General features: G+C 50.9%; 1 protein-coding gene across 3 annotated transcripts in view; it reads left to right on the forward strand.

Annotated features, from left to right (window-relative positions):
- The window catches only part of LOC130272815 (cathelicidin-6-like), an 86,235-nt gene that overhangs the window by 11,485 nt on the left and 50,786 nt on the right, over positions 1 to 23,964 (forward strand). For 2 of the 3 annotated variants that reach the window (XR_008843755.1, XM_056518724.1), the window contains exons 1-2: positions 18,895 to 19,136; positions 20,608 to 20,709. Coding sequence is in view for 2 of the 3 variants with exons in the window: in XM_056518724.1 (XP_056374699.1) it covers positions 18,957 to 19,136; positions 20,608 to 20,709 (282 nt within the window). In the remaining variant the exon portion in view is untranslated. Of the gene's footprint in view, positions 1 to 18,894; positions 19,137 to 20,607; positions 20,710 to 23,964 lie in introns of those variants that run through there. The other variant, XM_056518726.1, reaches the window with a different exon arrangement.

Genomic DNA, 23,964 nt, shown 5'->3' on the forward strand with positions numbered 1-23,964 from the left:
CAATGCAAGTCTATGGGAGGGGGCGTGACATCCGTCAAGCCCCCCTCCCATAGACTTGCATTGAGGGGGAGGGGTGTGACATCATGAGTGGGCGGTGCTATGGCATCACAAGCTCCCTGAGCTGGCTCCAGTGTTCAGAACAGTTTGTTCCAAACACTGAGCAGCGGAGTACCCCTTTAATGACATGAGGAGAGTGTGTGTTGTCCTGGTACCGTATCCTATCCGGTACCTGTGTGTATAGGTCCCCATAGCCATAGTCCCTAGGACGTGCGGGTCCTTATTGTCTAGTCCACCCCTAGTCACCTCTCATCTAGGTATTAGTTATCTAGTAATCATTTAGGATTGATATAAAGGATTGTATAAATGTCTATAAATAGTTAATTACCTGTACGGAGCGTAGCAGGACCTGCGGGTCACATGATCAGGTAAACTCTATGGTTTTTGTTTGAGGACCTTTGGAGGTCCCTGTGACGTATTGCACCCACCATGCTTTGTGACGGTGAGTGACAGATAGATATTCGGACTAATCAAAACAACCCCGCCCCCGCCCATATAAGGGAGCGGCGGGCGTGATTCTCGCTCTTGCTCTCTTGTTCCCGGGCTGTCAAACGAGAAGGATCTGCGCTGCTGTCATCAGTGAGTTAGGCCCGAGCCTTGCGGCGACGGCTGATCTCTTCTAAATCGTGAGTGTATCAATCCCTAAGCACTCTGCAAGATCACCGGACCTTATCTATCCCCTAAATCAGGACGGATCTTCAAAATTACCCTAAATTCAGAGACTTATAATACAATTCAAGGTCTGCAACAACTGTCAGTCACTGAACTATATAGAGACTGTTTGAATGAGACTGTTATTGTGCATTGGATGTACCGCAAGCATTTAAGTTCAAGTTCAACTACTTTGTGGACCTTCAGTCATTTCATGCACCTATCGTTACTAGCCCTCAGCCTGGCGTCACGAACTATAGGGTTAACCTTAACCCCTCATCTACCGAAACAACACCCCAACTACCAACACCCCCCAAGAGCTACCACAAGAGCAAATGGCTGAGTACAGTGGAGGTCACCAAGGAGGTTAAAGAGGACGTCAGGAGAAACATAAGGGGTAGTAGGATGTCATGTCAGGCCATAGCCAGAGTGAATAAAAATGTATATAACCAGGATGGCAATAAGTCCTTCAGGATAATAGGTGACAATCAATCAAAGCATACATAATGGGCTCTGGGTCCCACGGGGCGAAGATGGCCACCCAACGGCCACATGGCGCAGCCGGAGGATAGCAGGTGAGGGAGCCGCAAGCCCACATGGTGCAAGCTGCAGGTCCACCACCGTGACACAGTCGCCACCAGGGGCCACAGAGTGGTCCTACCCCTGCCATCCACATATTCATACAGTCACCTAGAGGAAAGAATGTCATTGGCTAAATAGGAAGTGATGGTATAAATACATATATAGCCAGAGTGGATTACGGTACAATGGAATAGTCATGTGACTCTTAGAAGCACGGTATGGCCCGTATAGATGGTTGGCAGTGAAGGGCAGTGAAATGGAAGATGATGTATGGCGGTCCTCTATGATGGGTCGGGGGAAAGTGGAGGGAAGAGTCTCCGTGTGTGATCAAGGTTCCAGCGCCGTCTCTAGGGGAAGGGAAAAAAGGGAAGAAAAGGTTAAAAACATATATGAAAAAAAATCCAACCTATCTAGCTAAAGGACAATCTACCGCTAACTATACAGATGGGGTCAAGTGAGATTATGTGGAATGGTGAAGTCCACGTTTAGGCCGTGTGGACGTAAGGAGTTGAGTTTATGTATCCACATGAGTTCTCGCTTCAAAAGTAATGGAATCCGATCCCACCTCTATTGGGTGAGGGATATGGTCAATAAGAATGAAGTTCCGATCCCGCTTGGAATGACCGGCCTCCCCCTGGCAGACCCATTGTGTCAAGGAGGGAACCTATCACTAGTCACGCTTCTGTTTTCTTGATCACATTCTCTGCCACCCGATCCCGTTCCTTTCTGAGAGACACTTCTGATTTCCCCCAAATACTTGACCCCATCACCTTACCTTCTTCTGTCATTTTAGCTTCACTTGACATTGTCAGTTTATATACATCCATCCCCCACCATTTGGGACTACAAACCGTCCGTAACTGCATCACCCCTGATTTCTCTCCAGACAAAACAACATTCATCCTACAACTCCTTGACTTCGTACTCTCTAAGAACTACACGGCTCAAAAACATAAAGGGACGACGTAAACACCACAATGTAACTCCAAGTCACTGACACTTGTGTGAGATCCCACTGTCCACTCAGGAAGAACACTGATTGACAATCAATTTCACATGGAACAGACAACACGTGGAAATTATAGGCAATTAGCAAGACACCCCCAATAAAGGAGTGGTTCTGCAGGTGGTGACCACAGACCACTTCTCAGTTCCTATGCTTCCTGGCTGATGTTTTGGTCAATTTTGAATGCTGGCGGTGCTTTCACTCTAGTGGTAGCATGAGACGGAGTCTACAACCCACACAAGTGGCTCAGGTAGTGCAGCTCATCCAGGATGGCACATCAATGCGAGCTGTGGCAAGAAGGTTTGCTGTGTCTGTCAGCGTAGTGTCCAGAGCATGGAGGAGCTACCAGGAGACAGGCCAGTACATCAGGAGATGTGGAGGAGGCCGTAGGAGGGCAACAACCCAGCAGCAGGACCGCTACCTCCGCCTTTGTGCAAGGAGGAGCAGGAGGAGCACTGCCAGACCCCTGCAAAATGACCTCCAGCAGGACACAAACGTATCAGTACATGCAGTACATTGATTCAATACACTGATCAATGCCATTGCATTGCAATGCATTGATCAGTGTTATCGGCGGTTGATTGATCAAGCCTGGATTTCAGGCTTGGAGCAATCAATCGCCGATCGGACGTGCAGGAGGCAGGTAAGGCACCCTCCTGATATGTCCTAGCTGATCGCGACATCGCAAATTTTACTGCGATGGTCCCGATCAACCTGACTGAGCTGCCTCGAAGCTTTCACTTTCACTTTAGACGCGGCGATCAACTTTGATTGCTGCTTCTAAAGAGTTAATACCGGACATCTGCCTGAACGGCGATGTCTGGCATTAGCCACGGGTCATGGCTGCTGATAGCAGTCGGGACCGTGCGGGTATGATGCAAGCTCTGCTCCTGAGCTCGCTTCATAACCCTTCCCGTGCCGCAGCCCCTTTTATAAACGGTGTTTTGCGGCAAGGCGTTAATAGATAATTCTGGGTAAATAGTCAGACCCGGAGATATGAATTGCATTGTTTATATTTGTCGACAATTCACAAGGTCACATATTTTACAGTTTTGGTTACTATGGGTCATAATGGTGTCATCACCTCTCGCTTAAGCATAAATATCTGACAGACCCCTCTATCATTATAGATACAGTATAATAGCAGTATAAATGTTGTTGCCATTTGTACATTTTTGGTCGTAGTAAACATTTCTATCACCATCTGGAGCCAAATGACATCCAGATTTGCCAGTCTGCCTGCGCCATTTTCCTGCTTTATGTAGATTGTACATGAGCCCCTGTATCTGGATGTGGATAAGACTGTATGAGATGTCGGGTGAAATGCTCTGCAGACGTCCCCCGTTTTCAGTGTTTTTTCCTGTTTTTATTGCTCTGGGGTTTTACAATCATTTCTCACTTCCTCTTCTGGATGTTACATCAGTTTATGTTTTTCTTTATATTGTGAAATGTTCTAGATAGGAAGTTGCCAAAGATGTAGATTTCTGGGCGAACGGTTCATATATGGAGCTGCAGACCCTGTTTTATATATTTACGGTGACGTTCATATGTTCAGCGCCAGAATAAGAGAAACCATAAGAGGTGTGTGGGCTGTCGTGTGCCGGTTCACCATCCAGGTATCGTGTGCCCGTTCACCATCCAGGTGTCATTTGCCCGTTCACCATCCAGGTGTCATGTGCCCGTTCACCATCCAGGTGTCATGTGCCCGTTCACCATCCAGTTGTCATGTGCCCGTTCACCATCCAGGTGTCATGTGCCCATTCACCATCCAGGTGTCATTTGCCCGTTCACCATCCAGGTGTCATGTGCCCGTTCACCATCCAGGTGTCATGTGCCCGTTTACCATCCAGGTGTCGTGTGTCTGTTCACCATCCAGGTGTCATGTGCCCTTTCACCATCCAGGTGTCGTGTGCCCGTTCACCATCTAGGTGTCGTGTGCCCGTTCACCATCCAGGTGTCCTGTGCCCGTTCACCATCCAGGTGTTGTGTGTCCATTCACCATCCAGGTGTCGTGTGCCCGTTCACCATCCAGGTGTCATGTGCCCGTTCACCATCCAGGTGTCATGTGCCCGTTCACCATCCAGGTGTCATGTGCCCGTTCACCATCCAGGTGTCATGTGCCCGTTCACCATCCAGGTGTCATGTGCCCGTTCACCATCCAGGTGTCATGTGCCCGTTCACCATCCAGGTGTCATGTGCCCGTTCACCATCCAGGTGTCATGTGCCCGTTCACCATCCAGGTGTCATGTGCCCGTTTACCATCCAGGTGTCATGTGCCCGTTCACCATCCAGGTGTCATGTGCCCGTTCACCATCCAGGTGTCATGTGCCCGTTCACCATCCAGGTGTCATGTGCCCGTTCACCATCCAGGTGTCATGTGCCCGTTCACCATCCAGTTGTCATGTGCCCGTTCACCATCCAGGTGTCATGTGCCCATTCACCATCCAGGTGTCATTTGCCCATTCACCATCCAGGTGTCATGTGCCCGTTCACCATCCAGGTGTCATGTGCCCGTTTACCATCCAGGTGTCGTGTGTCTGTTCACCATCCAGGTGTCATGTGCCCTTTCACCATCCAGGTGTCGTGTGCCCGTTCACCATCCAGGTGTCGTGTGCCCGTTCACCATCCAGGTGTCCTATGCCGTTCACCATCCAGGTGTTGTGTGTCCATTCACCATCCAGGTGTCGTGTGCCCGTTCACCATCCAGGTGTCATGTGCCCGTTCACCATCCAGGTGTCATGTGCCCGTTCACCATCCAGGTGTCATGTGCCCATTCACCATCCAGGTGTCATGTGCCCGTTCACCATCCAGGTGTCATGTGCCCGTTCACCATCCAGGTGTCATGTGCCCGTTCACCATCCAGTTGTCATGTGCCCGTTCACCATCCAGGTGTCATGTGCCCATTCACCATCCAGGTGTCATTTGCCCGTTCACCATCCAGGTGTCATGTGCCCGTTCACCATCCAGGTGTCATGTGCCCGTTTACCATCCAGGTGTCGTGTGTCTGTTCACCATCCAGGTGTCATGTGCCCTTTCACCATCCAGGTGTCGTGTGCCCGTTCACCATCTAGGTGTCGTGTGCCCGTTCACCATCCAGGTGTCCTGTGCCCGTTCACCATCCAGGTGTTGTGTGTCCATTCACCATCCAGGTGTCGTGTGCCCGTTCACCATCCAGGTGTCATGTGCCCGTTCACCATCCAGGTGTCATGTGCCCGTTCACCATCCAGGTGTCATGTGCCCGTTCACCATCCAGGTGTCATGTGCCCGTTCACCATCCAGGTGTCATGTGCCCGTTCACCATCCAGGTGTCATGTGCCCGTTCACCATCCAGGTGTCATGTGCCCGTTCACCATCCAGGTGTCATGTGCCCGTTTACTATCCAGGTGTCATGTGCCCGTTCACCATCCAGGTGTCATGTGCCCGTTCACCATCCAGGTGTCATGTGCCCGTTCACCATCCAGTTGTCATGTGCCCGTTCACCATCCAGGTGTCATGTGCCCGTTCACCATCCAGGTGTCATGTGCCCGTTCACCATCCAGGTGTCGTGTGCCCGTTTACCATCCAGGTGTCGTGTGTCCGTTCACCATCCAGGTGTCATGTGCCCTTTCACCATCCAGGTGTCATGTGCCCATTCACCATCCAGGTGTCATGTGCCCTTTCACCATCCAGGTGTCATGTGCCCGTTCACCATCCAGGTGTCATGTGCCCGTTCACCATCCAGGTGTTGTGTGTCCATTCACCATCCAGGTGTCGTGTGCCCGTTCACCATCCAGGTGTCATGTGCCCGTTCACCATCCAGGTGTCATGTGCCCGTTCACCATCCAGGTGTCATGTGTCCGTTCACCATCCAGGTGTCATGTGCCCATTCACCATCCAGGTGTCATGTGCCCGTTTACCATCCAGGTGTCGTGTGTCTGTTCACCATCCAGGTGTCATGTGCCCTTTCACCATCCAGGTGTCATGTGCCCGTTCACCATCCAGGTGTCGTGTGTCCATTCACCATCCAGGTGTCGTGTGCCCGTTCACCATCCAGGTGTCATGTGCCCGTTCACCATCCAGGTGTCATGTGCCCGTTCACCATCCAGGTGTCATGTGCCCGTTCACCATCCAGGTGTCATGTGCCCGTTCACCATCCAGGTGTCATGTGCCCGTTTACCATCCAGGTGTCGTGTGTCTGTTCACCATCCAGGTGTCATGTGCCCTTTCACCATCCAGGTGTCATGTGCCCGTTCACCATCCAGGTGTCGTGTGCCCGTTCACCATCCAGTTGTCATGTGCCCGTTCACCATCCAGGTGTCATGTGCCCGTTCACCATCCAGGTGTCATGTGCCCATTCACCATCCAGGTATCATGTGCCCGTTCACCATCCAGGTGTCATGTGCCCGTTTACCATCCAGGTGTCATGTGCCCGTTCACCATCCAGGTGTCATGTGCCCGTTCACCATCCAGGTGTCATGTGCCCGTTCACCATCCAGGTGTCATGTGCCCGTTCACCATCCAGGTGTCATGTGCCCGTTCACCATCCAGTTGTCATGTGCCCGTTCACCATCCAGGTGTCATGTGCCCATTCACCATCCAGGTGTCATTTGCCCATTCACCATCCAGGTGTCATGTGCCCGTTCACCATCCAGGTGTCATGTGCCCGTTCACCATCCAGGTGTCATGTGCCCGTTTACCATCCAGGTGTCGTGTGTCTGTTCACCATCCAGGTGTCATGTGCCCTTTCACCATCCAGGTGTCGTGTGCCCGTTCACCATCCAGGTGTCGTGTGCCCGTTCACCATCCAGGTGTCCTATGCCGTTCACCATCCAGGTGTTGTGTGTCCATTCACCATCCAGGTGTCGTGTGCCCGTTCACCATCCAGGTGTCATGTGCCCGTTCACCATCCAGGTGTCATGTGCCCGTTCACCATCCAGGTGTCATGTGCCCGTTCACCATCCAGGTGTCATGTGCCCGTTCACCATCCAGGTGTCATGTGCCCGTTCACCATCCAGGTGTCATGTGCCCGTTCACCATCCAGTTGTCATGTGCCCGTTCACCATCCAGGTGTCATGTGCCCATTCACCATCCAGGTGTCATGTGCCCGTTCACCATCCAGGTGTCATGTGCCCGTTCACCATCCAGGTGTCATGTGCCCGTTTACCATCCAGGTGTCGTGTGTCTGTTCACCATCCAGGTGTCATGTGCCCTTTCACCATCCAGGTGTCGTGTGCCCGTTCACCATCCAGGTGTCGTGTGCCCGTTCACCATCCAGGTGTCCTATGCCGTTCACCATCCAGGTGTTGTGTGTCCATTCACCATCCAGGTGTCGTGTGCCCGTTCACCATCCAGGTGTCATGTGCCCGTTCACCATCCAGGTGTCATGTGCCCGTTCACCATCCAGGTGTCATGTGCCCGTTCACCATCCAGGTGTCATGTGCCCGTTCACCATCCAGGTGTCATGTGCCCGTTCACCATCCAGGTGTCATGTGCCCGTTCACCATCCAGTTGTCATGTGCCCGTTCACCATCCAGGTGTCATGTGCCCATTCACCATCCAGGTGTCATTTGCCCGTTCACCATCCAGGTGTCATGTGCCCGTTCACCATCCAGGTGTCATGTGCCCGTTTACCATCCAGGTGTCGTGTGTCTGTTCACCATCCAGGTGTCATGTGCCCTTTCACCATCCAGGTGTCGTGTGCCCGTTCACCATCTAGGTGTCGTGTGCCCGTTCACCATCCAGGTGTCCTGTGCCCGTTCACCATCCAGGTGTTGTGTGTCCATTCACCATCCAGGTGTCGTGTGCCCGTTCACCATCCAGGTGTCATGTGCCCGTTCACCATCCAGGTGTCATGTGCCCGTTCACCATCCAGGTGTCATGTGCCCGTTCACCATCCAGGTGTCATGTGCCCGTTCACCATCCAGGTGTGGTGTGCCCGTTTACCATCCAGGTGTCGTGTGTCCGTTCACCATCCAGGTGTCATGTGCCCTTTCACCATCCAGGTGTCATGTGCCCATTCACCATCCAGGTGTCATGTGCCCTTTCACCATCCAGGTGTCATGTGCCCGTTCACCATCCAGGTGTCATGTGCCCGTTCACCATCCAGGTGTTGTGTGTCCATTCACCATCCAGGTGTCGTGTGCCCGTTCACCATCCAGGTGTCATGTGCCCGTTCACCATCCAGGTGTCATGTGCCCGTTCACCATCCAGGTGTCATGTGTCCGTTCACCATCCAGGTGTCATGTGCCCATTCACCATCCAGGTGTCATGTGCCCGTTTACCATCCAGGTGTCGTGTGTCTGTTCACCATCCAGGTGTCATGTGCCCTTTCACCATCCAGGTGTCATGTGCCCGTTCACCATCCAGGTGTCGTGTGTCCATTCACCATCCAGGTGTCGTGTGCCCGTTCACCATCCAGGTGTCATGTGCCCGTTCACCATCCAGGTGTCATGTGCCCGTTCACCATCCAGGTGTCATGTGCCCGTTCACCATCCAGGTGTCATGTGCCCGTTCACCATCCAGTTGTCATGTGCCCGTTCACCATCCAGGTGTCATGTGCCCGTTCACCATCCAGGTGTCATGTGCCCATTCACCATCCAGGTGTCATGTGCCCGTTCACCATCCAGGTGTCATGTGCCCGTTTACCATACAGGTGTCATGTGCCCGTTCACCATCCAGGTGTCATGTGCCCGTTCACCATCCAGGTGTCATGTGCCCGTTCACCATCCAGTTGTCATGTGCCCGTTCACCATCCAGGTGTCATGTGCCCGTTCACCATCCAGGTGTCATGTGCCCGTTCACCATCCAGGTGTCATGTGCCCGTTTACCATCCAGGTGTCGTGTGTCCGTTCACCATCCAGGTGTCATGTGCCCTTTCACCATCCAGGTGTCATGTGCCCATTCACCATCCAGGTGTCATGTGCCCTTTCACCATCCAGGTGTCATGTGCCCGTTCACCATCCAGGTGTCATGTGCCCGTTCACCATCCAGGTGTCATGTGCCCGTTCACCATCCAGGTGTTGTGTGTCCATTCACCATCCAGGTGTCGTGTGCCCGTTCACCATCCAGGTGTCGTGTGCCCGTTCACCATCCAGGTGTCATGTGCCCGTTCACCATCCAGGTGTCGTGTGCCCGTTCACCATCCAGGTGTCGTGTGTCCGTTCACAATCCAGGTGTCATGTGCCCGTTCAGCATCCAAGTGTAGTGTGCCCGTTCACCATCCAGGTGTCATGTGCCCGTTCACCATCCAGGTGTCATGTGCCCGTTTACTATCCAGGTGTCATGTGCCCGTTCACCATCCAGGTGTCATGTGCCCGTTCACCATCCAGGTGTCATGTGCCCGTTCACCATCCAGTTGTCATGTGCCCGTTCACCATCCAGGTGTCATGTGCCCGTTCACCATCCAGGTGTCATGTGCCCGTTCACCATCCAGGTGTCGTGTGCCCGTTTACCATCCAGGTGTCGTGTGTCCGTTCACCATCCAGGTGTCATGTGCCCTTTCACCATCCAGGTGTCATGTGCCCATTCACCATCCAGGTGTCATGTGCCCTTTCACCATCCAGGTGTCATGTGCCCGTTCACCATCCAGGTGTCATGTGCCCGTTCACCATCCAGGTGTTGTGTGTCCATTCACCATCCAGGTGTCGTGTGCCCGTTCACCATCCAGGTGTCATGTGCCCGTTCACCATCCAGGTGTCATGTGCCCGTTCACCATCCAGGTGTCATGTGTCCGTTCACCATCCAGGTGTCATGTGCCCATTCACCATCCAGGTGTCATGTGCCCGTTTACCATCCAGGTGTCGTGTGTCTGTTCACCATCCAGGTGTCATGTGCCCTTTCACCATCCAGGTGTCATGTGCCCGTTCACCATCCAGGTGTCATGTGTCCATTCACCATCCAGGTGTCGTGTGCCCGTTCACCATCCAGGTGTCATGTGCCCGTTCACCATCCAGGTGTCATGTGCCCGTTCACCATCCAGGTGTCATGTGCCCGTTCACCATCCAGGTGTCATGTGCCCGTTCACCATCCAGGTGTCATGTGCCCGTTTACCATCCAGGTGTCGTGTGTCTGTTCACCATCCAGGTGTCATGTGCCCTTTCACCATCCAGGTGTCATGTGCCCGTTCACCATCCAGGTGTCGTGTGCCCGTTCACCATCCAGTTGTCATGTGCCCGTTCACCATCCAGGTGTCATGTGCCCGTTCACCATCCAGGTGTCATGTGCCCATTCACCATCCAGGTGTCATGTGCCCGTTCACCATCCAGGTGTCATGTGCCCGTTTACCATCCAGGTGTCATGTGCCCGTTCACCATCCAGGTGTCATGTGCCCGTTCACCATCCAGGTGTCATGTGCCCGTTCACCATCCAGGTGTCATGTGCCCGTTCACCATCCAGGTGTCATGTGCCCGTTCACCATCCAGTTGTCATGTGCCCGTTCACCATCCAGGTGTCATGTGCCCATTCACCATCCAGGTGTCATTTGCCCATTCACCATCCAGGTGTCATGTGCCCGTTCACCATCCAGGTGTCATGAGCCCGTTCACCATCCAGGTGTCATGTGCCCGTTTACCATCCAGGTGTCGTGTGTCTGTTCACCATCCAGGTGTCATGTGCCCTTTCACCATCCAGGTGTCGTGTGCCCGTTCACCATCCAGGTGTCGTGTGCCCGTTCACCATCCAGGTGTCCTATGCCGTTCACCATCCAGGTGTTGTGTGTCCATTCACCATCCAGGTGTCGTGTGCCCGTTCACCATCCAGGTGTCATGTGCCCGTTCACCATCCAGGTGTCATGTGCCCGTTCACCATCCAGGTGTCATGTGCCCGTTCACCATCCAGGTGTCATGTGCCCGTTCACCATCCAGGTGTCATGTGCCCGTTCACCATCCAGGTGTCATGTGCCCGTTCACCATCCAGTTGTCATGTGCCCGTTCACCATCCAGGTGTCATGTGCCCATTCACCATCCAGGTGTCATTTGCCCGTTCACCATCCAGGTGTCATGTGCCCGTTCACCATCCAGGTGTCATGTGCCCGTTTACCATCCAGGTGTCGTGTGTCTGTTCACCATCCAGGTGTCATGTGCCCTTTCACCATCCAGGTGTCGTGTGCCCGTTCACCATCTAGGTGTCGTGTGCCCGTTCACCATCCAGGTGTCCTGTGCCCGTTCACCATCCAGGTGTTGTGTGTCCATTCACCATCCAGGTGTCGTGTGCCCGTTCACCATCCAGGTGTCATGTGCCCGTTCACCATCCAGGTGTCATGTGCCCGTTCACCATCCAGGTGTCATGTGCCCGTTCACCATCCAGGTGTCATGTGCCCGTTCACCATCCAGGTGTCATGTGCCCGTTCACCATCCAGGTGTCATGTGCCCGTTCACCATCCAGGTGTCATGTGCCCGTTCACCATCCAGTTGTCATGTGCCCGTTCACCATCCAGGTGTCATGTGCCCATTCACCATCCAGGTGTCATTTGCCCATTCACCATCCAGGTGTCATGTGCCCGTTCACCATCCAGGTGTCATGTGCCCGTTCACCATCCAGGTGTCATGTGCCCGTTTACCATCCAGGTGTCGTGTGTCTGTTCACCATCCAGGTGTCATGTGCCCTTTCACCATCCAGGTGTCGTGTGCCCGTTCACCATCCAGGTGTCGTGTGCCCGTTCACCATCCAGGTGTCCTATGCCGTTCACCATCCAGGTGTTGTGTGTCCATTCACCATCCAGGTGTCGTGTGCCCGTTCACCATCCAGGTGTCATGTGCCCGTTCACCATCCAGGTGTCATGTGCCCGTTCACCATCCAGGTGTCATGTGCCCGTTCACCATCCAGGTGTCATGTGCCCGTTCATTATCCAGGTGTCATGTGCCCGTTCACCATCCAGGTGTCATGTGCCCGTTCACCATCCAGTTGTCATGTGCCCGTTCACCATCCAGGTGTCATGTGCCCATTCACCATCCAGGTGTCATTTGCCCGTTCACCATCCAGGTGTCATGTGCCCGTTCACCATCCAGGTGTCATGTGCCCGTTTACCATCCAGGTGTCGTGTGTCTGTTCACCATCCAGGTGTCATGTGCCCTTTCACCATCCAGGTGTCGTGTGCCCGTTCACCATTTAGGTGTCGTGTGCCCGTTCACCATCCAGGTGTCCTGTGCCCGTTCACCATCCAGGTGTTGTGTGTCCATTCACCATCCAGGTGTCGTGTGCCCGTTCACCATCCAGGTGTCATGTGCCCGTTCACCATCCAGGTGTCATGTGCCCGTTCACCATCCAGGTGTCATGTGCCCGTTCACCATCCAGGTGTCATGTGCCCGTTCACCATCCAGGTGTCATGTGCCCGTTCACCATCCAGGTGTCATGTGCCCGTTCACCATCCAGGTGTCATGTGCCCGTTCACCATCCAGGTGTCATGTGCCCGTTTACCATCCAGGTGTCATGTGCCCGTTCACCATCCAGGTGTCATGTGCCCGTTCACCATCCAGGTGTCATGTGCCCGTTCACCATCCAGGTGTCATGTGCCCGTTCACCATCCAGGTGTCATGTGCCCGTTCATTATCCAGGTGTCATGTGCCCGTTCACCATCCAGGTGTCATGTGCCCGTTCACCATCCAGTTGTCATGTGCCCGTTCACCATCCAGGTGTCATGTGCCCATTCACCATCCAGGTGTCATTTGCCCGTTCACCATCCAGGTGTCATGTGCCCGTTCACCATCCAGGTGTCATGTGCCCGTTTACCATCCAGGTGTCGTGTGTCTGTTCACCATCCAGGTGTCATGTGCCCTTTCACCATCCAGGTGTCGTGTGCCCGTTCACCATTTAGGTGTCGTGTGCCCGTTCACCATCCAGGTGTCCTGTGCCCGTTCACCATCCAGGTGTTGTGTGTCCATTCACCATCCAGGTGTCGTGTGCCCGTTCACCATCCAGGTGTCATGTGCCCGTTCACCATCCAGGTGTCATGTGCCCGTTCACCATCCAGGTGTCATGTGTCCGTTCACCATCCAGGTGTCATGTGCCCATTCACCATCCAGGTGTCATGTGCCCGTTTACCATCCAGGTGTCGTGTGTCTGTTCACCATCCAGGTGTCATGTGCCCTTTCACCATCCAGGTGTCATGTGCCCGTTCACCATCCAGGTGTCGTGTGTCCATTCACCATCCAGGTGTCGTGTGCCCGTTCACAATCCAGGTGTCATGTGCCCGTTCACCATCCAGGTGTCATGTGCCCGTTCACCATCCAGGTGTCATGTGCCCGTTCACCATCCAGGTGTCATGTGCCCGTTCACCATCCAGTTGTCATGTGCCCGTTCACCATCCAGGTGTCATGTGCCCGTTCACCATCCAGGTGTCATGTGCCCATTCACCATCCAGGTGTCATGTGCCCGTTCACCATCCAGGTGTCATGTGCCCGTTTACCATACAGGTGTCATGTGCCCGTTCACCATCCAGGTGTCATGTGCCCGTTCACCATCCAGGTGTCATGTGCCCGTTCACCATCCAGTTGTCATGTGCCCGTTCACCATCCAGGTGTCATGTGCCCGTTCACCATCCAGGTGTCATGTGCCCGTTCACCATCCAGGTGTCATGTGCCCGTTTACCCTCCAGGTGTCGTGTGTCCGTTCACCATCCAGGTGTCATGTGCCCTTTCACCATCCAGGTGTCATGTGCCCATTCACCATCCAGGTGTCATGTGCCCTTTCACCATCCAGGTGTCATGTGCCCGTTCACCATCCAGGTGTCATGTGCCCGTTCACCATCCAGGTGTCATGTGCCCGTTCACCATCCAGGTGTTGTGTGTCCATTCACCATCCAGGTGTCGTGTGCCCGTTCACCATCCAGGTGTCGTGTGCCCGTTCACCATCCAGGTGTCATGTGCCCGTTCACCATCCAGGTGTCGTGTGCCCGTTCACCATCCAGGTGTCGTGTGTCCGTTCACAATCCAGGTGTCATGTGCCCGTTCAGCATCCAAGTGTAGTGTGCCCGTTCACCATCTAGGTGTCGTGTGTCCGTTCACCATCCAGGTGTCGTGTGCCCGATCACCATCCAGTTGTCATGTGCCCATTCACCATCCAGGTGTCATGTGCCCGTTTACCATCCAGGTGTCGTGTGTCTGTTCACCATCCAGGTGTCATGTGCCCTTTCACCATCCAGGTGTCATGTGCCCGTTCACCATCCAGGTGTCGTGTGCCCGTTCACCATCCAGGTGTCCTGTGCCCGTTCACCATCCAGGTGTCGTGTGTCCATTCACCATCCAGGTGTCGAGTGCCCGTTCACCATCCAGGTGTCATGTGCCCGTTCACCATCCAGGTGTCATGTGCCCGTTCACCATCCAGGTGTCATGTGCCCGTTCACCATCCAGGTGTCATGTGCCCGTTCACCATCCAGTTGTCATGTGCCCGTTCACCATCCAGGTGTCATGTGCCCGTTCACCATCCAGGTGTCATGTGCCCATTCACCATCCAGGTGTCATGTGCCCGTTCACCATCCAGGTGTCATGTGCCCGTTTACCATCCAGGTGTCATGTGCCCGTTCACCATCCAGGTGTCATGTGCCCGTTCACCATCCAGGTGTCATGTGCCCGTTCACCATCCAGTTGTCATGTGCCCGTTCACCGTCCAGGTGTCATGTGCCCGTTCACCATCCAGGTGTCATGTGCCCGTTCACCATCCAGGTGTCATGTGCCCGTTTACCATCCAGGTGTCGTGTGTCCGTTCACCATCCAGGTGTCATGTGCCCTTTCACCATCCAGGTGTCATGTGCCCATTCACCATCCAGGTGTCATGTGCCCTTTCACCATCCAGGTGTCATGTGCCCGTTCACCATCCAGGTGTCATGTGCCCGTTCACCATCCAGGTGTCATGTGCCCGTTCACCATCCAGGTGTTGTGTGTCCATTCACCATCCAGGTGTCGTGTGCCCGTTCACCATCCAGGTGTCGTGTGCCCGTTCACCATCCAGGTGTCATGTGCCCGTTCACCATCCAGGTGTCATGTGCCCGTTCACCATCCAGGTGTCATGTGTCCGTTCACCATCCAGGTGTCATGTGCCCGTTCACCATCCAGGTGTCGTGTGTCCGTTCACAATCCAGGTGTCATGTGCCCGTTCAGCATCCAAGTGTAGTGTGCCCGTTCACCATCTAGGTGTCGTGTGTCCGTTCACCATCCAGGTGTCGTGTGCCCGATCACCATCCAGTTGTCATGTGCCCGTTCACCATCCGGGTGTCGTGTGCCCGATCACCATCCAGTTGTCCTGTGCCCGTTCACCATCCAGGTGTCATGTGCCCGTTCACCATCCAGGTGTCATGTGCCCGTTCACCATCCAGGTGTTATGTGCCCGTTCACCATCCAGGTGTCATGTGCCTGTTCACCATCCAGGTGTCCGTCACCTTGTATATTTATAGGAATATACATAGAAATAACAGAATAGACATAAGACTGATAGACTAGTGGAGGGATACAGCGGGGAGGAGTCTCTGGATACCTGTATGTAGATCGGGGATCTGGTGAAGCCCCAAAACTGATCTAGAATTGTAGATTTTGGCCCTGAGTGTTGTATAGTTTCCTTTGTGGGTTTTTCCCCAACAGATATTTTTCCACGGTATTTACTAAGCTTTCCCTACATTTTGCTCTTTTCCCTACATTTTGCTTTTTTCTACACCTGCTCTGATCGGGTTTTCCTCATCTCAAATCCACCATATTTATTGTGTAAACCTTTGTAAATATGTTGGGATATTTTTTTTAAATTGCTGATATAATGAGAGGGGCAAAATAATATATTAAAGAGGAGCGGGGGAGGGGCAGGAAAATACGGAGGGACACAAGAAGCTGAATTAGAAAAGAGATTAAAAAATCTAAACATAATCTAATCCAAAAGAGAATTGATAATAAGAACTGCTACAAGGTCACCACGGACCCTCGGTTCTATGAAATATTTCTATAAAGGTCAAACCTGGTTGGTTCCTGGTTTCACACAACAAACCATATTAGACAAACATCAACAAGAATCTCAAGACAATCAGATCCACAACATTTTACAGAGTCACAATAGGTTTTTGGTTCACCAGAGTAATCTAATTGGTTCTGACGTGTTTCCCCAGATTACCACAGATTCATCAGGGAACCTACTTATGAAATCACACAGACAAGAAACATATATCTTGGACTATACAACAAATAAACTAGAACACCTGTCCCCACTGTGAGGATAACATTTTATGAGATCTCACATCTCCAAGAGGGGATTATTGTCTTCATTAGAGAGGAGAAGGCTGGACAAGGGCCTCTCTGCAATACACTAATCTATTTGACAGCCTATGGTCAGAGTCAGTGCTGCTTGGCTACACATCCGAAAAATGTACCTGGATTTATACTTATTGGTATTTTGTTGCAGAATCAGAGTTGTGCGAGTAAAGAACAGTCTACATATTGCACCGTATAGAGCCCCCATGTGCAGATCCTTCTAAGTAGTGTCAGTAATGAGAACTTGACAACCATAGGAAATTCACATCTGCACTACTCATTACCTGTACATGTCCTAGGAAGCACCAAAAGAGCCATACCACCCTGCCACGTGACATATACTGAGGGCTCCTAATCCCAGGGTAATCCAAATTTACTTTCTGTGGCTTTCATACCAGGGCTGATGATGGCCGCTGTGTGGAAGCCTCCAAACATCTCTGCATGGATGATCTCTTACTCCAGGATCACTCTGGATGGTCCCAGCAGCACAGAGGATTCCTCTTTCCCCCACCCTAAGTTACTTCTGGGGACACCCTCCAGTCCCTGGATCCCACACGCTTCTCAAAGGTTCCTGCATGCACCTTCCTCTCTACATAACTGACTGTTCTCCTCCAATCATGTATTTCCACTGCTGCAGCTGGGATTTGTAGTTCTCCTGCTGCTGACAAATGCATTCAGTGTATTTACTTGTACTATAGTCGGCAGATAACAGGGAGCAATAGACTGCACAGACCTCTAATATACGCTGCTCAAAAAAATAAAGTGAACCCTGCGATAATACATCTAGATCTGAATGAACTAATCGTATGAAATCCTTTCCTCTTTACATAGTTGAATGCGCTGACAACAAAATCACACAAAAATAATCAGTGGAAATCATCAACCCATGTAGGTCTGGATATGGAGTCACACTCAAAATCACAGTGGAAAACCCCACTACAGGCTGATCCAACTTTATGTAATGTCCTTAATACAAGTCCCAATGAGGCTCAGTAGTGTATGTGGCCTCCACGTGCCCGTATGACCTCCCTACAACACCTGGGCATGATCGTGATGAGGTGGAGGATGGTCTCCTGAGGGATGTCCTCCCAGACCTGGACTAAAGCATCCGCCAACCCCTGGACAGTCTGTGGTGGATGGAGCGAGACGTCCCAGATGTGCTCAATCGGATTCAGGGGAACGGGCGGCCAGTCCATAGCATCAATGCCTTCCTCTTGTAGGAACTGCTGACACACTCCAGCCACATGAGGGCTAGCATTGTCTTGTATTAGGAGGAAGCTAGGACCAACCGCACCTGCAAAGGGTCTCACAAGGGGTCTGAGGATCTCATCTTGGTACCTAATGGCAGTCAGGCTACCTCTGGTAAGCACATGGAGGGCTGTGCAGCCCCCCAAAGAAATGCCACCCCCCCCCCATTACTGACCCACCGCCAAACCGGTCATGCTGGAGGATGTTGCAGGCAGCAGAACGTTCTCCACGGCGTCTCCAGACTATGTCACATCTGTCACATGTGCTCAGTGTGAACCTGCTTTCATCTGTGAAGAGCACAGGGCGCCAGTGGTGAATTTGCCAATCTTGGTGTTCTCTGGCAAATGCCAAACGTCCTGCACGGTGTTGGGCTGTAAGCACAACCCCCACCTGTGGGCGTCGGGCCCTCATACCACCCTCATGGAGTCTGTTTCTGACCGTTGGAGTGGACACATGCACATTTGTGGCTTGTTGGAGGTCATTTTGCAGGGCTCTGGCAGTGCTCCTCCTGCTCCTCCTTGCACAAAGGCAGAGGTAGCGATCCTGCTGCTGGGTTATTGCCCTCCTATGGCCTCCTCCATGTCTCCTGATGTACTGGCCTGTCTCCTGGTAGCGCCTCCATGCTCTGGACACTACGCTGACAGACACAGCAAACCTTCTTGCCACAGCTCGCATTGATGTGCCATCCTGGATGAGCTGCACTACCTGAGCCACTTGTGTGGGTTGTAGACTCCATCTCATGCTACCACTAGAGTGAAAGCACCGCCCGCATTCAAAAGTGACCAAAACATCAGCCAGGAAGCATAGGAACTGAGAAGTGGTCTGTGGTCACCACCTGCAGAACCACTCCTTTATTGGGGGTGTCTAATTGCCTATAATTTCCACCTGTTGTCTGTTCCATGTGAAATTGATTGTCAATCAGTGTTCTTCCTGAGTGGACAGTGGGATTTCACACAAGGGTCATTGACTTGGAGTTACATTGTGTTGTTTAAGTGTTATTTTTTCAAGCAGTGTGTTAGTCTCCCTGATACTCCAGTAATACAGAGGTGACTCAGGACATCAATTTCATTTCTTACGCATAAATAAGAATTTCACCATCATCCAGGAATATGAAGAAATAGACACAGAATATAAGGTCTGAGGGGAGGAGGAGGAGCGGTCATTGTACATGATATAAGATCTGAGGGGACGAGGAGCGGCCATTGTGCACGATGTGGGTTTGGGGGCTGTCTCTGCTCCTCACTACTGTCACATTACACGGCTGTCTCTCTACAGAGCTCGAGGGCCAGGATGAGAAATCTATAAGAGACATTGTCCACCTCTATAACCAGAGGGAAGGGGTCACATACTTATATAAAGCCACAGACCAGCTCCCCTGGACTTCAGTACAGGTAAGACCACAGTATGGATGAGATAATGTATCTGTACATAAGGAGGAGAAAATGTATCTGTCATGACCGACTGGTGGACTGGGAGAGTGAGCCCTAAGCTGTCCCTATACACACTCTCCCTGCCTACTGCCCGACCACCCTAAACGGCGGACCGACAACCACGGTGCCAGTCCCTACCTGAGCTAAAGTGCAGTGGGCGTAAAGGTACACAAATAATAATGTACATAGTCGGTCACAGGCCATAAACATAACAGGAAAACTACCAAACAACCAGATATACCAAACAGAATATATAAACATACCAACAGGGCAGAATACAGCATACTAGCAAACAGTTCAGAAACCGAAATCCAGATATACGGCAAATATGAATAAGTGAACTAGACAAGGAATAGAATGAGTAAACAGCAGAAACCAGGAGATGCAGGGGATGAACAGATGAACTGAATGTTAAACACCAAACTGATTAGGAACATAAAACACTGTTCACACTGGACACAGATAACTAACATAAACAGATTAAGTTCAGAGGACACAGATCAGTGAGTAAGCACAAAGGACACTATAGACCAATGGTAAAGCACTAGATTAGTGATCATGTACTCTATGGTCAGTACATGTACTATAAACTCTGAAGATAAGCAATCAACACTAAACACATACAAAGAAGAAACTAGACACCCCACTCCAAACTTAGAGGAACAAAACTACTAACTCCAGATAGACTTCTTGCCAGCGGGCACACTCCACCGTGTGATCAGGATACTGGCCTGGAAGGAAACAGAAATATAAAACACGGAACATTAGAAATGGATGAGTCTGAACAGACTCCACAAAATCAAACTCCACAATGTGGAGGGACACAGGTCAGAATATAGACTAAGATACAAGGCAAAAGCAGAACAGGCATACAATATCCTAAAAGCCGACAAATGTACCACAGACTAAAATCTATAATAAACAGAACTATTAACCATGGTTAAAAACTCAGATAACATCACAAGATATATACAAGGTGCATGATAAAACAGACATGGACAGCATTACACAAATCACCAGCAAACAGAGTGCAGCAGTGCTAGGGTTTAAGAGCCACACCCAAGCTGCAATTGGATGAGAACATTAATTCTTCCAAGACTAGCAAGAATTAAACAGAAACTTCCCAAACACAAAAACCAGTGTCTGAACAGACCCCAAGACATAAAAACACAAAAACAAACAAATGGACAGTACAGTATCTGTATATAAGGAGGAAATAATGTATCTGTATATAAGGAGGAGATAATGTATCTGTATATAAGGAGGAAATAATGTATCTGTATATGAGGAGGAGATAATGTATCTGTATATAAGGAGGATATAATGTATCTGTATATAAGGAGGAAATAATGTATCTGTATATAAGGAGGAAATAATTTATCTGTATATGAGGAGGATATAATGTATCTGTATACAAATCTTCTTTTGACAGGAGGAAGAAAACCCTAACAGAAGACACTGTATTATCAGAGAGACGGAGTGCCTCAAATCTGAGAATCCTGATTTATCCCAATGTGATTTCAAGCCGGACGGTGTAAGTGACAATTTACTAAAGGACATGTCCACAGTAATGTAAACTACTACAATACTTCCCCCTATTTACAAGAAAATACCTGCTATAATACTGCTCATATATACAAGAATATAACTACTATAATACTGCCCCTATATACAAGAATATAACTACTATAATACTGCTCCTATACACAAGAATATAACTACTATAATACTGCCTCCTATATACAAGAATATAACTACTATAATACTGCTCCTATATACAAGAATATAACTACTATAATACTGTCTCCTATATACAAGAATATAACTACTATAATACTGCCCCTATATACAAGAATATAACTACTATAATACTGCCCCTATACACAAGAATATAACTACTATAATACTGCCTCCTATATACAAGAATATAACTACTATAATACTGCTCCTATATACAAGAATATAACTACTATAATACTGTCTCCTATATACAAGAATATAACTACTATAATACTGCCTCTTATATACAAGAATATAACTACTATAATACTGCTCCTATATACAAGAATATAACTACTATAATACTGTCTCCTATATACAAGAATATATCTACTATAATACTGCTCCTGTATACAAGAATATATCTACTATAATACTGCTCCTATATACAAGAATATAACTACTATAATACTGCTCCTATATACAAGAATATAACTACTATAATACTGCTCCTATATACAAGAATATATCTACTATAATACTGCCTTCTATATACAATAATATAACTACTATAATACTGCCTCCTATATACAAGAATATAACTACTATAATACTGCTTCATATATACAAGAATATAACTACTATAATACTGCTCCTATATACAAGAATATAACTATTATAATACTGCTCCTATGTACGAGAATATAACTACTATAATACTGCCTCCTATATACAAGAATATAACTACTATAATACTGCTCCTATATACAAGAATATAACTACTATAATACTGCTCCTATATACAAGAATATAACTACTATAATACTGCTCCTATATACAAGAATATAACTTCTATAATACTGCTCCTATATACAAGAATATAACTACTGTTACGATTCGGCAGGCTGGATGTGGATCCACTGTGTCAGCGAGGGATTAGCGTGGACCGTGCCGGTGGACCGGTTCTAAGATGCTGCTGGTATTCACCAGAGCCCGCCGCAAAGCGGGATGGTCTTGCTGCGGCAGTAGCAACCAGGTCGTATCCACCGGCAACGGCTCAACCTCGCTGACTGCTGAGAAGGCGTGGGACAGAAGGACTAGACAGAGGCAAGGTCAGACGTAGCAGAAAGTCGGGGCAGGCGGCAAGGTTCGTAGTCAATGGCGATAGCAAGAGGTCAAGAACACTGGTAAGGCAAACACTAAACGCTTTCTCTGGCACAAGGCAACAAGATCCGGCAAGTAAGTGAAGGGGAAGTGAGGTTATATGAACAGAGAGCAGGTGGAGGCTAATTAGACTGATTGGGCCAGGCACCAATCATTGGTGCACTGGCCCTTTAAATCTTAGAGAGCTGGCGCGCGCACGCCCTAAAGTGCGGAGCCGCGCGCGCCAGGACGTGACAGCCGGGGACCGGGACAGGTAAGTGACTTGGGATGCGATTCGCGAGCGGGCGCGTCCCGCTATGCGAATCGCATCCCCGCCGGCAGTGTCAGTGCAGCACTCCCGGTCAGCGGGTCTGACCGGGGCGCTGCAGAGAGAGGAACGCCGCGAGCGCTCCGGGGAGGAGCAGGGACCCGGAGCGCTCGGCGTAACAGTACCCCCCCCCTTAGGTCTCCCCCTTTTTTTGTCCGGTTGTCGCTCCACAAGGGACGAGGACATTGGGAGCGATTATAGAGTCTCCTTCTGGAGGACAGAGAAGTCCTGGGAATACACATCAACGGCAGGCAGTTCAGAAGGAGTGGGAATGGGGGGGAGGGGGGGGGCAGAGGGTGAAGCTTTGCACGGGGCAGAGTGATACCAGGACGGGGGCTATGAGGAGGGGACACTGAGGTTTGACTGACGGTACTGGGAGCAGACGTGAGGCATTTTTTGTGGCAAGAAACACCCCAGCTCTTGATCTCCCCGGTGGTCAAGTCAAGGGTAGGAGAGTGGCGTTGGAGCCATGGCAGACCGAGGAGGACTTCAGATGTGCAGTTGGGCAAAACAAAAAATTAAATTTTTTCGTGATGCCGTCCAATGCTCATGAGCAGGGGTTCTGTGCGGTAACGCACAGTGCAGTCCAACTTTACTCCGTTGACCGAGGAAATGTAGAGCGGCTTGACGAGACGGGTCACAGGGATGTTGAACTTATTAACAAAAGAGGCCAAAATGAAATTTCCCACAGAACCAGAGTCCAAGAAGGCCACAGCTGAGAAGGAAGAGTTGGCAGAAGGAGAAATCCGCACGGGCACAGTGAGACTTGGAGAAGCAGACTTCACACCAAGAGACGCCTCTCCCACGTGAGCTGGATGCGTGCGTGCGTTTCCCAGACGTGGAGGACGAATAGGGCAATCCACCAAGAAATGTTCGGTACTAGCGCAGTACAAACATAATTTTTTATCTCTACGGCGAGTCCTCTCTTCAAGGGTCAGGCGAGACCGATCCACTTGTATAGCCTCCTCGGCGGGAGGCACAGGGGTAGATTGCAAGGGATACCGTGAGAGAGGTGCCCAGAGATCAAGGTCTTTTTCCTGGCGGAGCTCCTGGTGTCTTTCAGAAAAACGCATGTCAATGTGGGTGGCCAAATGGATAAGTTCATGCAGGTTGGCAGGAATCTCTTGTGCGGCCAGCACATCCTTGATGTTACTGGATAGGCCTTTTTTAATGGTCGTGCAGAGGGCCTCGTTGTTCCAAGATAATTAAGAGGCGAGGGTACGAAATTGGATGGCGTATTCTCCTGCAGAAGAATTTCCCTGGACCAGGTTCAGCAGGGCAGTTTCGGCAGAAGAAGCTCGGGCTGGTTCCTCGAAGACACTACGAACCTCAGCGAAGAAGGGCTGTACAGTGGCAGTGATAGGATCATTGCGGTCCCAGAGCGGTGTGGCCCATGACAGGGCCTTCCCAGACAGGAGACTAACCACGAAAGCCACCTTCGACCGTTCTGTAGGAAACTGGTCCGACAGCATCTCCAAATGTAGGGAACATTGTGACAGGAAACCACGGCAAAGTCTAGAGTCCCCATCAAATTTGTCCGGCAGGGACAAGCGGAGGCCAGGAGCGGCACTCGCTGTGGAGGAGGTGCAGGAGCTGGCG

This window comes from Hyla sarda, chromosome 5 (genome assembly GCF_029499605.1).
Source record: "Hyla sarda isolate aHylSar1 chromosome 5, aHylSar1.hap1, whole genome shotgun sequence".
In the NCBI taxonomy this organism is placed as follows: Eukaryota; Metazoa; Chordata; class Amphibia; order Anura; family Hylidae; genus Hyla; species Hyla sarda.